The 13,478-nt window shown below is 41.3% G+C and overlaps 1 protein-coding gene across 2 annotated transcripts in view; it reads right to left on the bottom strand.

Annotated features, from left to right (window-relative positions):
- Window positions 1–10,427, bottom strand: part of KATNAL2 (katanin catalytic subunit A1 like 2) — a 68,629-nt gene extending 58,202 nt beyond the window's left edge. Inside the window, exon 1 of one of the 2 annotated variants that reach the window (XM_043558748.1) lies at window positions 10,259–10,427. In XM_043558748.1, coding sequence (XP_043414683.1) covers window positions 10,259–10,309 — 51 coding nt within the window. In that variant the 5' untranslated portion in view covers window positions 10,310–10,427. The remainder of the gene's footprint in view (window positions 1–10,258) is intronic. The other variant, XM_043558749.1, reaches the window with a different exon arrangement.
- Window positions 10,428–13,478: the final 3,051 nt, after the last annotated feature.

The raw sequence follows: 13,478 nt of genomic DNA, 5'->3' as shown, positions 1-13,478 counted from the left end.
ACTAATATACAAATACATAGTGAATTCCCCAAAAGAATCAATTAAAAAGACAAAGTAACCCAATAGAAAAATGGACAAGAAAAATAGGTGCCTTGCAAAATGACATCTCCAAATAGCTAATAAACAAAAGGTACTTGACCTCATTTGTAATCAAGGAAACATAAAATAAAGGAAAAATAATTGGTAATACCACATATTGATAACGGTGTGGACCAATGGGAATTCTCATGCACTGCAAGGGCAATATAAACTGATATAACCACTGTGGGAAGTTGTCTGGCATTACCTACGGAAGTTGGACGTATGGCTAGTCTATGTTTCAGCAATTCCTTTCCTGGGGGTCCTATGTTTACCTGTTAGCTGCCTTTCCTACTAAAATATAATCACCATGAAGGTAGAGGAAGTGTCTTTTTTTCACCACTATATCCCCAGAACTTAACGTATCTCATTCAGGTTCTCCATAAATATTTGTGGAAAGACTTCCAAGATATGTAATAAAGTAAGGGGGAAATACAGAATGAAGAAAATAATCTCTTCTGTGAAAATAAAAAGATATAAATATATATGCAGTATGACATGTAAATATATTTCTAAATAGATATATAAGAAACTATAGACGATAGTTTCTTACAGGGTGAGAAACCAGAAGTGGGCAGGGGGGTAGAGAGTAGGGAAGAAGGCATTTACTTTTCATTATATACCTTTCAGTTAAATACTGTTTGAATTTTTAAATTTTTTTTTCTTTTTTTTTCAACGTTTTATTTTATTTTTGGGACAGAGAGAGACAGAGCATGAACGGGTAGGGGCAGAGAGAGAGGGAGACACAGAATTGGAAACAGGCTCCAGGCTCTGAGCCATCAGCCCAGAGCCCGACATGGGGCTCGAACTCACGGACCGCGAGATCGCGACCTGGCTGAAGTCGGACGCTTAACCGACTGCGCCACCCAGGCGCCCCTGTTTGAATTTTTATACCATTTTTAATTTTTAAAAAAATTTTGTAACGTTTATTCAGTTTTGAGAGACAGAGACAGAGACAGAGCGAAAGCAGGGGAGGAGCAGAGAGACAGGGAGACACAGAATCTGAAGCAGGCTCCAGGCTCCCAGCACAGAGCCTGACGTGGGGTTCAAACTCACAAACTGTGAGATCATGACCTGAGCTAAAGTTCACCACTTAACTAACCAGGCACCCCTTTATTTATGTATTTTTTTGAGAGAGAGATAGACAGAGAGAGTGCGAGTCGGGGAGGGAGTAAAGGGAGAGAGAGAGAGAGAGATAATCTTTAACAGGATCCATACTCAGTGTGGAGCCTGACGTGGGGCTTGATCCCACGACTCTGGAATCATGACCTAAGCTGAAGTCAAGAGTCAGGTGCTCAACTAACTGAGCCACTGGGCACCCCTGCGTTTTTATACCATTTTTGAAAGGAACTTTATTAAGGTATCCTTTAAATATAGTTCAATGCATCCATCTCAGGTGTCCAGTCCCATGAATGTGTGCACATCTGTAATCAAAACTCCAACCCAGACTTAGAACATTTCTGTCACCCAAATGTGTTCCTTCTGCCCCTATGGCTGTTGGCAAAATTCAGACCCTTATGAGTTGTAGGACTCTGAGCTTCAGTTTCTTGTCGGCTAGTGGCTGGGAGCTTCCTTCAGTTCCTTGCCACATGGGTGTCTCCGAGGGCAGCTTATGATGTAGCAGATGGCGTTGTCACAGTCAACAAATGTGTATCCTGCCTGCAAGTTTTTGAGTTTCTTGGGTTTGTGGGGAAATTTTGGCCATGGTTTCTTCATATTTTTTCCTCGTCTTCATCTCCAATCTGGGCTATGAACTGCACATACGTTAGACTACTTGGACATTGTCCTTCAGGTCACTGAGGCTTTGTCCATTTTTTTCTTCAGACTTTTTCTATGTGCTGTGGTTTAGATAGTTTCCAGTGAGTCTTTAGATTAAAATTACCGTCTTTTTCAACTCTGTAAGTTGTGTTTTATTCTTTTTGTATCTTCTGGTTTTTTCCTCTTTATGTTTTCCTGAGGTCCCCAAAGTCCTTGTCTGCTAATGCTGTCTTCTCTACTATTTCTAAACCCATTTCTGTTAACTGATGCTTGTCCTGGTTTTATTATATTTTTCTGTTTCTTATGACTGCTAGTAGTTTTTTTATTGAATGTCAGTCTTTGCGTATATCTGGATTTTATTGTCTTCTTTTAAGTGTGTTGAGTTTTATTTTGGCAGATAGTTCAGTTACTTACAGGTAAGTCTGATCTTATCAAGTCTTGTGTTTAAGCTTTGTTAGGAAAGATATATCTAAAGTAGCGTTGCTCCAGGGCTGGTTTAGCACAGAATCCCGGAATCTCAGCTAAGTGCTCTGCTGGTCCACAACATTTCTCCACTCAGGCTGGTTGACATTAAGATGACTTTCAATGCTATAAGGAGGTTCTATGAGCACCAGTAGGTAGGTGTTCAGTTTATTGTTCCCTGGTAATTGGTTTCCCCCCCAGCTTTGTACATTTTTACTCGATGGATGCACAGCTTAGTATTCAGCCCCAAACTCAGAAATATGGAGCAATTTGTTTGCATAGACCCTCCTCTCTGGTCCCCTTTCTCCCCAGACTCCTTTCTGTCTCATCTGTGCTCTGCTTAGATACTCCCATGTGGGCCAGAACCCAGTTACTTCTTTCAAGCGGAAGGCCTTTACTCATGAGCACATTGTTCACTGTCTGAAAACAGATTATTCATCTATAATACAAATAAACTGCAGGCCAGTTTTCTAGCTTTGTACAGCAGGAAGGCTATCACAATGGAAAGCAGAAGGCTATATCAATTGTTTTAATGCCTACAAGCTTTATCTGGGTGGTGAGATATATACTTTTTACATTTAAAAATAAAACCTGATAAATGTTATTTTTTCCAAAGGAAAGGGTGTTTTTAACCCAAGACATCAAATATATAAATTCACATCTGTATACTCTCATGTTCTCTTTTAGTGGTTAAAAAAAGAAATAAAACACAAAAATAAGTGTCCAAGAGTAGCCATCTGACATCAGCAAAGTGTTCCAGGTTGTCTGATTAGTCTCCCTTTCTTGGTCCAAGTTCAGAAAGAACGTGGTCCCACGGCAGCCACCACATTTTACAGGATACCCACAAGGCTGCAGCAGTGGTCAGCAGTGAAGTGGTTAATCTTCCTTATGTAAGAGCAGAGAAGAGCACTTAAAACATAAAAGTTACTTAAAATTCAGCTTAGCTTTATGGTGATTTAGAGTTTGTTTAATTAGTATTTAGAACTGCACATTGTTTATAGCTATTGGTATTTCAATAGATGCTTAAATGTTTAAACATTTAAAGTTTAATACGCCTCAGTTCTTTGAAGAAAAACATTGATGTAATTAAATTTTCAATTACTCTTCTTTTTTTTTAGGGGCCCATGCAATTAATAAAAGCTAAGGCATTTAACAACACTCATTTGCAAACCTAGTCAACCACCTCATTAATTAGCTAACACTTAGAGTAGATATTTTTAATATAAAGGCTCACAGACACAAAGTCACAACTTTTGAAAAGTACATATGATGACACATGAGAATAAATAAAATTAACTTTGCTTCAGGATTATTTTGTGTCACACATGAATGTGTGGATCAATTATGGCTTTCCAAAAGCATTCTTGTGCACTGATACCAATTACTGTTTATTTGTTTTGAACGTGTGGTCAAATTAAAAACACTGAAGCAATTGCTCCTTGGAGGTGCCTTGCCCTTAGCACATTTTAGAGGATTTTAAATTCAAGTCAGAAAGAAGAAAGTGGCAGGGGCATACAGATTGGAAACAGTCTTATTTCAATTAAACACTACATTTAAAATGGAATCGGAGCATATTCTCCATTCCCAGATCTTTGCTACCCAAAGATCACCAGCAGTAAGAGTATTACACGAGAGCTCACGACATACACCCCACCCCAGAACTACCGGATCGAAGCAGCATTTTCAAAACATCTCAGTGTTTAGTATGCATGTTAAGGACTGAGAAGTGCTGAAAAAGCATGACCAGTGTGCTTGTCAGGAAAGAAACTTGCCAGAGTCCTTGCCCTTAAGGAGCTTATTGTCTCCTGGGGTGGGAGAAAGGGGTCAACAAGGAAGAATTCAATTATGATTTCCAGGGAAAAAGGAGGTGTGGTGATGTCTGCTTACTGCATCAAGGAGGCATCAAGTCTGAGAAGCAGGCTGACCAAGAAAGGCAAGTTCAGATCCTAAAGCACAAGACTTTAAGGGGCAGAGAAAGAGAAGCTCATCGAGGAAGCCAAGAAGGAAAGTAGAACACTAGGAGACTGAAAACCAAGTAGTAGTATCATGAAAACCAAGAGAAGAGTCATGTTCTAAGGGTAATCAACAGTCAATAGTCCCATTTATGGATATCTCAGTACCATGTTTGATACATGTTGGGCGCTAAGTGTTTACTAAGTATTTACCTCAGTGTTAAGTAAAAACCAGGATATGAATTCAAAAATGTCTAACTCTCTTATGCTCAGCCATCAGCTCCTACCATTTCCAAAGAAATAACCATATTTAAAACCAAATTTGAATACATAAGTATATGTATGACAAACGCCTAACTTGAAACCAACAAAAAAATTAAGTTATCTTTTCTTTATTTTAAAAAATTTTTAAAGTGTATTTTTATTATTTATTTTGAGAGAGAGAGAGAGAGAGAGAGAGAGAGAGAGAGAGTGTGTGTGCATGAGGAGGGGAGGGGCAGAGAGGAGAGACAGAATCCCAAGCAAGCTCTACCATCAGTGCAGAGCCTGATGTGGGGCTCAGACTCACAAACTGTGAGATCATGACTTAAGCTGAGATCAAGAGTCCAACGTTTAACCAACTGTGCCACCCAGACACCCCTAAGTTATCTTTTAGATATGAATCATACATTAGTTGATTTTATATATTCACTCCTCTGAACCCCTGCAAAAGCAACTACTGTGATTCATTGTACTCAGTAGGTATTCAATAAATATCTGTAAAATAAAAAATGCTCTAGAGACCATTTATCTTTTATTCCTCCCAAAACCACATTAAAACTATGATAAAGGAATAAAAACACAATGATCCGTCAAGAACAAAGACTCCACCCACCATGGGAGCACCCAGATACATAAAGCAACTATTAACAGACATAAAGGAAGAAATTGACAGTAATACAGTAATAATAGAGGACTTTAACACCCCACTTAAATCAATGGATTGATCATCCAGAGAGAAAATGAACAAGAAAACAGTGGCTCTGAACCACACATTAGACCAGGTAGACCTGATAAATACAGAACATTCCATCCCAAAACAGTGGAATACACATTCTTTTCAAGTGCACATGGAACATTCTCCAGGATAGATCACATGGTAGGCCACAAATCTCAGTAAATTAAAAAACATTGAAATCACATCATGCATCTTTTCCAGCTACAACACTATGGAACTAGATATCAATCACAAGAAAAAATCTGCAAAGAATACAAATACACGGAGGCTAAATAACATGCTACTAAACAATGAATGGGTCAACCAAGAAACCAAAGAAGAAATAAAAAAAAGACGTGGGGACAAATGAAAATGTAAACACAATGGTCCAAAATCCGCGAGATGCAGCAAAAGCTGTCCTAAGAGTGAAGTTTATAACAATACAGGCCTACCTCAAAAGCAAGAAAAATCTCGCAATCTCAAATAAACAACCTAACCTTACATCTAAAGGATCTGGAAGAACAAAGTCCAAAAAGCCAGTAGAAGGAGGGAAATAATAAAGATTAGAGCAGAAATAAGTGAAAAAGAAAAGGACAAAGACCCTAGAAGAGTGACAACAAGCAGTTATGACCACAAAATTGACATATGGATACAGGAGTGCTGATGCATAGGGGCACATGTACCCCAATGTTTATAGCGGCACTTTCAACAATAGCCAAATTATGGAAAGAGCCTAAATGTCCATCAATGGATGAATGGATAAAGAAGATGTGTTTTATATATACAATGGAATACTACTTGGCAATGAGAAAGAATGAAATCCTGCCATTTGCAGCAATGTGGATGGAACAGGAGGATATTATGCTAAATGAAATAAGTCAGAGAAAAACAGATGCCATATGTTTTCACTCATTGGTGGGTCTTGAGAAACTTAACAGAAGACCATGGGGGGAGGGAAGGGGAAAAAAAAGTTACAAACAGAGAGGAGAGAGGCAAACCATAAGAGACTCTTAAATACAGAGAACAAACTGAGGGTTGATAGGGGTGGGGGAGAGGGAAAGTGGGTGATGGGCATTGAGGAGGGCACTTGTTGGGATGAGCACTGGGTGTTGTATGGAAGCCAATTTGACAATAAATTTATTTAAAAAATAAAAAATAAAAAAATTTGACATATGGAAAGCAAATAGATAAATGCCTGCTGACTTAAGAGAGCAAAGAGGGGCGCCTAGGTGACTCAGTCGATTGAGCATCCGACTAGATTTTGCCTCAGACCATGATCTCGCGGTTCATGAGATCAAGCCCCATGTTGGGCTCTGTGCTGACAGCATGGAGCCTGATTGGGATTCTCCCTCTCCTCTCTCTCTCTGCCCTCCCCCGCCATCAAATAAACAAATAAACATTTTTAAAAAAGAGCAAAAAAAGACAACAGCAAAGACAACCAAAATCAAAGAAAACCAACACCTGTAGGGAAAGTAGTGAACAAGAAGCACATTAAGTATGACAGAGCCCTAGACAATTACAGGAACTCACGGCACTGGCTACTTCTGGAGTCACCAGGCACCTCTAAGGACAGAAGTAATGAGGAGCAGGCTGAACACAGTATAAGAGATTCCCTCCCTCACCCCAGTCAGGTGACAATCCCTCCCCTCCCCTGGCTAAAGATTGGACATTTACCCTGAGGAGAAACACAGCCGGATAAACTTTGGGAAGGAAAGAGTAATTAAGTATTCAATTACATATATTTTTTTTAAAGTAGGCTTCATGCCCAGTGCAGAGCCCAAAGCAGGGCTTGAACTCACAACCCTGAGATCAAGGCCTGAGCCGAGATCAAGAAGAGTTGGACACTTAGTTGACTGAGCCACCCAGGTGCTCCAGTACCCAATTATGTAATTTTGGAAGGAGTAATTAAGTATAAGTAATAACTAATCAAGTGAGGAGAAACTCCCACCTTCCACATAGCTGCCTTTCCCTGCTTAACTCCTACAACGGTGGCAATCATGCTTATTTTGCCTTCATTCCTGTAGGAAAGTGTAGAGGATTTCTTCTTGGAGAAATCGAAGACCTCAGAGCAACATATATACGTATAAATATATATATACATGTGTATACATACACATATATATTTGAAACAACAATAAAAATCAGCCAAATAAAAAGCATGTATTCTGGAAGTCCTACTATAGTAGATGATGTAGATGATCAAAATTCCTTGTGGACACACAGTCCTTTTTATATCCAGTTCACCAGATCGCCGCACCCGCCTCCACCTTATTCCTTCTGCAGACACAACTAATCACAACTCCTTGCACTTGCACCCCCTGCAAAATCGAGACATCAATGGGCGTACCTAAATATGTCTCTCAGCACCACCTAGGGAATAAAACGAAAAAATAAAACTGGGTGTGCCTTCAGGTTACATGAATTCTGTTGGAGAGGCCTCGTTACATGCAGGCAACAGATAGGAACAAATTAATCACAATTAAATACTAACTTGTATGGTACAGAGTATATGGAGTTCAGAGACATGTCAGATCAAAGAGAACGTGCCACAGATCAAAGGAGCTGTGGGAGGCAAAGTGGAAAGTGGTGAGGAAGAGGCTGGATGTGGAAGTTGGGCCACATCATCGCAGTACTCTGTAGGTTATGTCAAAGTTCGGGGGTTTTATCCCAAGGGTAATGAAAAGCCAATAAAAGGACCCCAGCCAGGGAGTGACACGATTTTAGGAAGACCACTGGATGAAGAATGGACTAGAGGGAGGCAAAAACCAATGGGAAGAATCGTTAGGAGGTTGTTGCAGTGGTTCAGGTAAAAAATCATGGTGGTTGGGTCAGGCTCTCAGCTGTGGAGAGAGGGATGATTAAAGACCTATGGTAGAAGTGGAACAAAAGGTTTGCTGCTGTCTTCCTTACGTAGAGGACAGAAGGGAGGGACTAGGAGGAAGGAGCTAAGGATACTCCGAGAATTCTGATTTGAGCAATTGGGTGGATGTTGGTTTCACATTCCCAAGTAGACGAAGGTACAGGTTTTAGAAGAGAAGGCAAAAAGTCAGATATTGAACAAATTAAGATGCAGACCCATGACACAAGATTTGTCAAGTAATCTGTTGATTCATTGTCCTCTCTGTATTTCCATCTTCTAGGACACTATGTGGGCTTGGGGCCCAGCAAAGTAATCCAGTCTAGAGTCAGTTTGGGTAGTAGGGGGTTGTGGGCATATAGATGGCATTGGAAATCATGAAAATGTATGAGACTATTTAGGGCAATGGGTTTTATTTATTTTTAATGGTTATTTTTGAGAGACCGAGAGACAGAGCACAAGCAGGGGAGGGGCAGAGAGAGAGACACAGAATCCCAGGCAGGCTCCAAAGCTCCAAGCTGTCACCACAGAGCCCTGTGCGAGGCTGGGACCTGAACAGAAGTTGGAAGCTTAATCGGAAGGCAGTGGTTTTTAAACCTGGGTGTGTGCTTATAAGGCACTTTTCAAGACCCTATCCCAAACTATTTCTGATTCAGTAAATCTTGGTGAGATCCAGGAATCCGCTTTATTAAAAGACAACACAAAAGGCTCTGATGTGGGTAGTTTGGGCTGGATTGAAATGGGCTTGAGCACAATCCAGACGTGAAGCAGTAGCAACACAAGCGTCACCAATCTTTTCCAGAAGCTGGAATGGAATGGAGGTTGGTAGGTAGAGGCGAATGTGAGGCCAAACAGGGTTACATCATCTTTTGTATTGTTAGTATTTTTATATTTTTATTAAAATTTTTTTTAACGTTTATTTATTCTTGAGACAGAGAGAGACAGAGCATGAACAGGGGAGGGGCAGAGAGAGAGGGAGACACAGAATCTGAAACAGGCTCCAGGCTCTGAGCTGTCAGCACAGAGCCCGACGCGGGGCTCGAACTCAGGGACCGTGAGATCATGACCTGAGCCGAAGTCGGACGCTTAACCGACCAAGCCGCCCAGGCGCTCCGTGTATTGTTAGTATTTTTTAAAAGTGGGACACACTAGAGCAGAGGTTCATAACCTTGGCTACACACTATAATCACCTGTTGGGCTTAAAAAAAAAAAAAAATGTCGATGCACAGAACCCATCCCAAATCAGTAAATCAGAATCTCTAGAGGTGGGGCCCAGGTATAAGTTTTTTTTTTTTTTTTTTAAGTTTATTTATTTTGAGAGAGAGCTAGCTGTGGGGAGCGGGGGGAGCAGAGACAGAGGAAGAGAGAGAATCCTAGGCGCTAAGAGTGCAGAGCCTTAAGCAGGGCTAGATCTCACCAACAGTGAGATCATGACGTGAGCCGAGATCAAGAGTCCCACGCTTAACCCACTGAGCCACGCAGGCACCCCCATCAGTATTTTTTTTAACTTAATTTTATTTATCCTCTCTCCCCACCAAAGCATTGTTTTCTCCCCAGTGCCTGGCATTATGTCCTCAATTCATGTGCGTTGTTGTGGAAAGTACTGCTGGCCTTTTAGCAGATGATACAACAGAAACCACGTACGTATTGTAAAGTTCATGTAATCTTCGTGTGAAAAGAATTATAGTCTACTTACTTTACTTTCAAATAAGGTAACTTAAGCCCGAGGCGGGGAACTAAATACCTAAGATCCCTCGGCCTCGGTAAGTGGCCAATCAGGACCAGAACCCAGTGTCCCAGCTCGCAGGTCAGAGCTGTCCTGCTTTTCAACACTCTTCATTTTGACCACTCCCCCAAACCCGCTCACCCACCAAGGCAGCCTGTTTAATAAATACCAAACCGTTTCCTCAATCACAAACTGCGGCCCCTTTCATCAAACCCGTAGTCACTCCCAAACCCGCCCCTGTCCCGGATCCATCCTATCCCCATCACCACCTCAAGCCCAGCCCCGGGAGTTGACCAGTGGGGCCTACCGTCCCTCACTGCGCTTGCGCCACGCGGCTGGGGACTCTGTCTCCATAGCAACCAGAGACACGCGAATCGGCCTGAAGCAACAGGGGAGAGGAGTTCCTGGTACGGTTCCTTTTTTTTCTTTTTTGTATATGCTTTCCTTACCGCTTCCCGTGCCTGGTGCGTGAATTTGAGGGTCTGGTAAGAAAGCTCCATCGGCTACTGTGTTAGGGCCGGAAAGGAGAAAAGGGCCAGTCACTGGGCTGACCAGTACTTCCAAGGAAAGCTGCTTGGGGGAACCTGACGCTTAACCAGCCCGCCCCTTTCAGGATTGGCCGGAGCCTAGACAGGTCAGCCAATCACTGGGCACCATTGGATTCTTTCTCATGCCAATCAATGCTAAAATAAGCCAGTTTAAGCCAGAGCGTTTGCACTGCATTGACCAATCAAGAAATGGAGAGGGAATGATTGACAGGACTTGGGGCGGGGCTTGAAATTGTTTCAGCTGGTTTAATTCTGTCTCTAAAATGCAAGTTACCAGGTTTGTGTACCAGAGTACTTGTCCTTGATTTCGGCAATTGTTGAGTTCTTTGTGACCCAATGTTTGCGTTCCCAAGACTACACTCTAACATCCATCTTTTCCAAGCGTCCTTCTCCCTCCCTTTTAAGGTAAAGGTTTGGAAGGAGCTTCCTGCTTTACTTTGAGATGACTCCAAGTGGTCCTTTTAGACTGGAAGAATCTGCTGTGGACTTTGGCTGTCAGAGGCTTTCTGGGATGCAGAGTGTGCATCAACCTTTCCCTCCTCCCCCAACTCCCTCCACGCCAGACCTAAGCTCAGTCGAAGTGGACAAACATGGACTTGACATTTTCCTCTGCTTCATTTTCTTCTTTGTGTTATCTACTTTGTGTCTTCGATATCTTTCCCTTCTGTCTCCCTTCCTGTTAATCCTATTCTAAACCATCCCTTCTTCATTATCTTCGGGTTTCTTTTTCCATCCTCTGCCCATAGGATACAAAAATATTCAAATTTCCTCAATCTAAAACACACACACACACACACACACACACACACACACACCCCTTCTAATCTTATGATTGTTGAATTGAATCACCTCTCTCCCATCTACTTCATGCTTTTTTAATGTTTATTTATTTTTGAGACAGAGAGAGACAGAGCATGAGCTGAGGAGGGGGAGAGAGAGAGGGAGACACAGTATCCAAAGCAGCTCCAGGCTCTGAGCTGACGTGGGGCTCGAATTCATGAGCTGTGACATCATGACCTGAGCCCAAGTCGGTCGCTCAACCGACTGAGCCACCCAGGCACCCCCACTTCAAGCTTTGAAAGGACTGGCAACCCTCTTCACTTTGTTACCTCCCATTCATTTGTCAACACATTCTGCCTCTACCCCTTTGAAGTTGTCCTTACTAGAGTCTTCAATAACTTCCTAATTAGGAAAGCCAATTATAGATTATTTTACACTCTATCTTATTTAAATTTAGCACCATTTGAAACTGTTGACCACTCTCCTTAGAAACACTAGCTATAATTTACTAAACATCTGTAGTACCAGACAATGCACTATGTGATTTACGTGGCTATCTAACTTAATCCTAACACCCAATGGATAACTTATTACTACCCCCAATTTACAGTTGTGGAAATGAGCTCAAAGAGCCAAATTAGCCAATTCTAAGTTATCCAACAAGATAACGTTAGGATGCAAAACTAGGTCTCCTGACTAAAGCACTGTGCCTTTCCACTACACCATGCTGCCACCCTCCCTGTCCAGGCTCACTTGTCATTCCCACCCCAACCCAGGCATACCCCACCCCACCGTCCAGCATACATGATTTATAAAGTACTGAACGGTTTCTTATACTTGGAGGATCACTCCCACCTCATTTGCCCAATAAAACCCTATATTGCCTCCTAAGACTCAGCTCAGAAGTCACCTTCTAGGACAATTCAGTGGAGCTTTTTCTATCACTACAGTTACCCCAAGCAGAGTTTAGGCAGAGAGAAAATTGTTCCTGATTTCTTTACATACCTTTCATGCTGCTCTTATTACATTGTTTTGATGTGATTTTCATAAAATTAAAAACGTAACTCTTTAATATGAATGGACACATGTCAAAGATTCCCCTTAAGTCCTTGAGGGAGCCAGTTAAATGGTAGAGGCGGTTTAAAGAGCATTTTGAGGTACCAGGTATTTGCAGGCACTTAAAGAAAACAAAGTTAGCATAAGATTGCTAGGTGAGATACAAAACTGGTTAATGTTCTACAGGGCAATACAACCACAGCCTTTGGAATTTTTTCTAAGAGACACAGATACATTCCTCTAGTTTTGGCCATTGACATTTAAATTTTAATTAAAATTAAATAAGGTTATCAATTCAATCCCTCAGTCACACTAGCCACATTTCCAGTGATTAGTTGTCACATGCAGCTAGAGGCTAATATATTGGGCAGCACGCAGATAGAACATTTTCGTCATCACAGAAAGTCCTACTGGAGAGAGGTTGAACCTCTTAAACATTGTTCTAGTGTGACATTGAAAGGTCATAATACTCTGTTTTGCCTTATTTCCAAATTTAACATAATTTTTTCTAAAGAATCTCCTTCACATGACTACTGGCTTTCAAACGTTTCTAACCAAGACTCACATTAAGAAATTCATTTTGGGGGTGCCTGGGTGGCGCAGTCGGTTAAGCGTCCGACTTCAGCCAGGTCACGATCTTGCGGTCCGTGAGTTCGAGCCCCACGTCGGGCTTTGGGCTGATGGCTCAGAGCCTGGAGCCTGTTTCCGATTCTGTGTCTCCCTCTCTCTCTGCCCCTCGCCCGTTCATGCTCTGTCTCTCTCTGTCCCAAAAATAAATAAACGTTGAAAAAAAAAAAAGAAATTCATTTTGATCAACTAATATTTGACAAGTGAGCTGAGATTGCTCTAGGGGGAAGGATAGTCTCTTCAATAAAAGATGTTGGGAAAATTAGATAGTCACATGCACAAGAATGAGACTGGACCCCTATCTTACAGCACTTACAAAAATTAACTTGAAATGGATTAAAAACTTAAACATAAGACCTGAGACCATAAAACTCCTAGAAGAAAATGTAAGAAAAAGCTCCTTAATATCCATCTTGACAATGATTTTTTTTTTGGATATGACACTAAAGCACAAGCAACAAAAACAAAAATCAACAAGTGGGCCTACATCAAACTAAAAAGCTGCTTCACAACAAAAGAAACTATCAACAAAATGAAAAGACAACCTATGGAACAGAAGAAAATATTTGCAAACCATCTTTCTGATAAGGGGTCTGTCTCCAAAATATACAAGAAACTTACACAACTCAACAGCAAAAGAAACCCAAACAATCCGATT

This window comes from Prionailurus bengalensis, chromosome D3 (assembly GCF_016509475.1).
Source record: "Prionailurus bengalensis isolate Pbe53 chromosome D3, Fcat_Pben_1.1_paternal_pri, whole genome shotgun sequence".
In the NCBI taxonomy this organism is placed as follows: Eukaryota; Metazoa; Chordata; class Mammalia; order Carnivora; family Felidae; genus Prionailurus; species Prionailurus bengalensis.
Note: the sequence above shows the minus strand (reverse complement) of the source record. Positions and strands in the feature narration are given on the sequence as shown.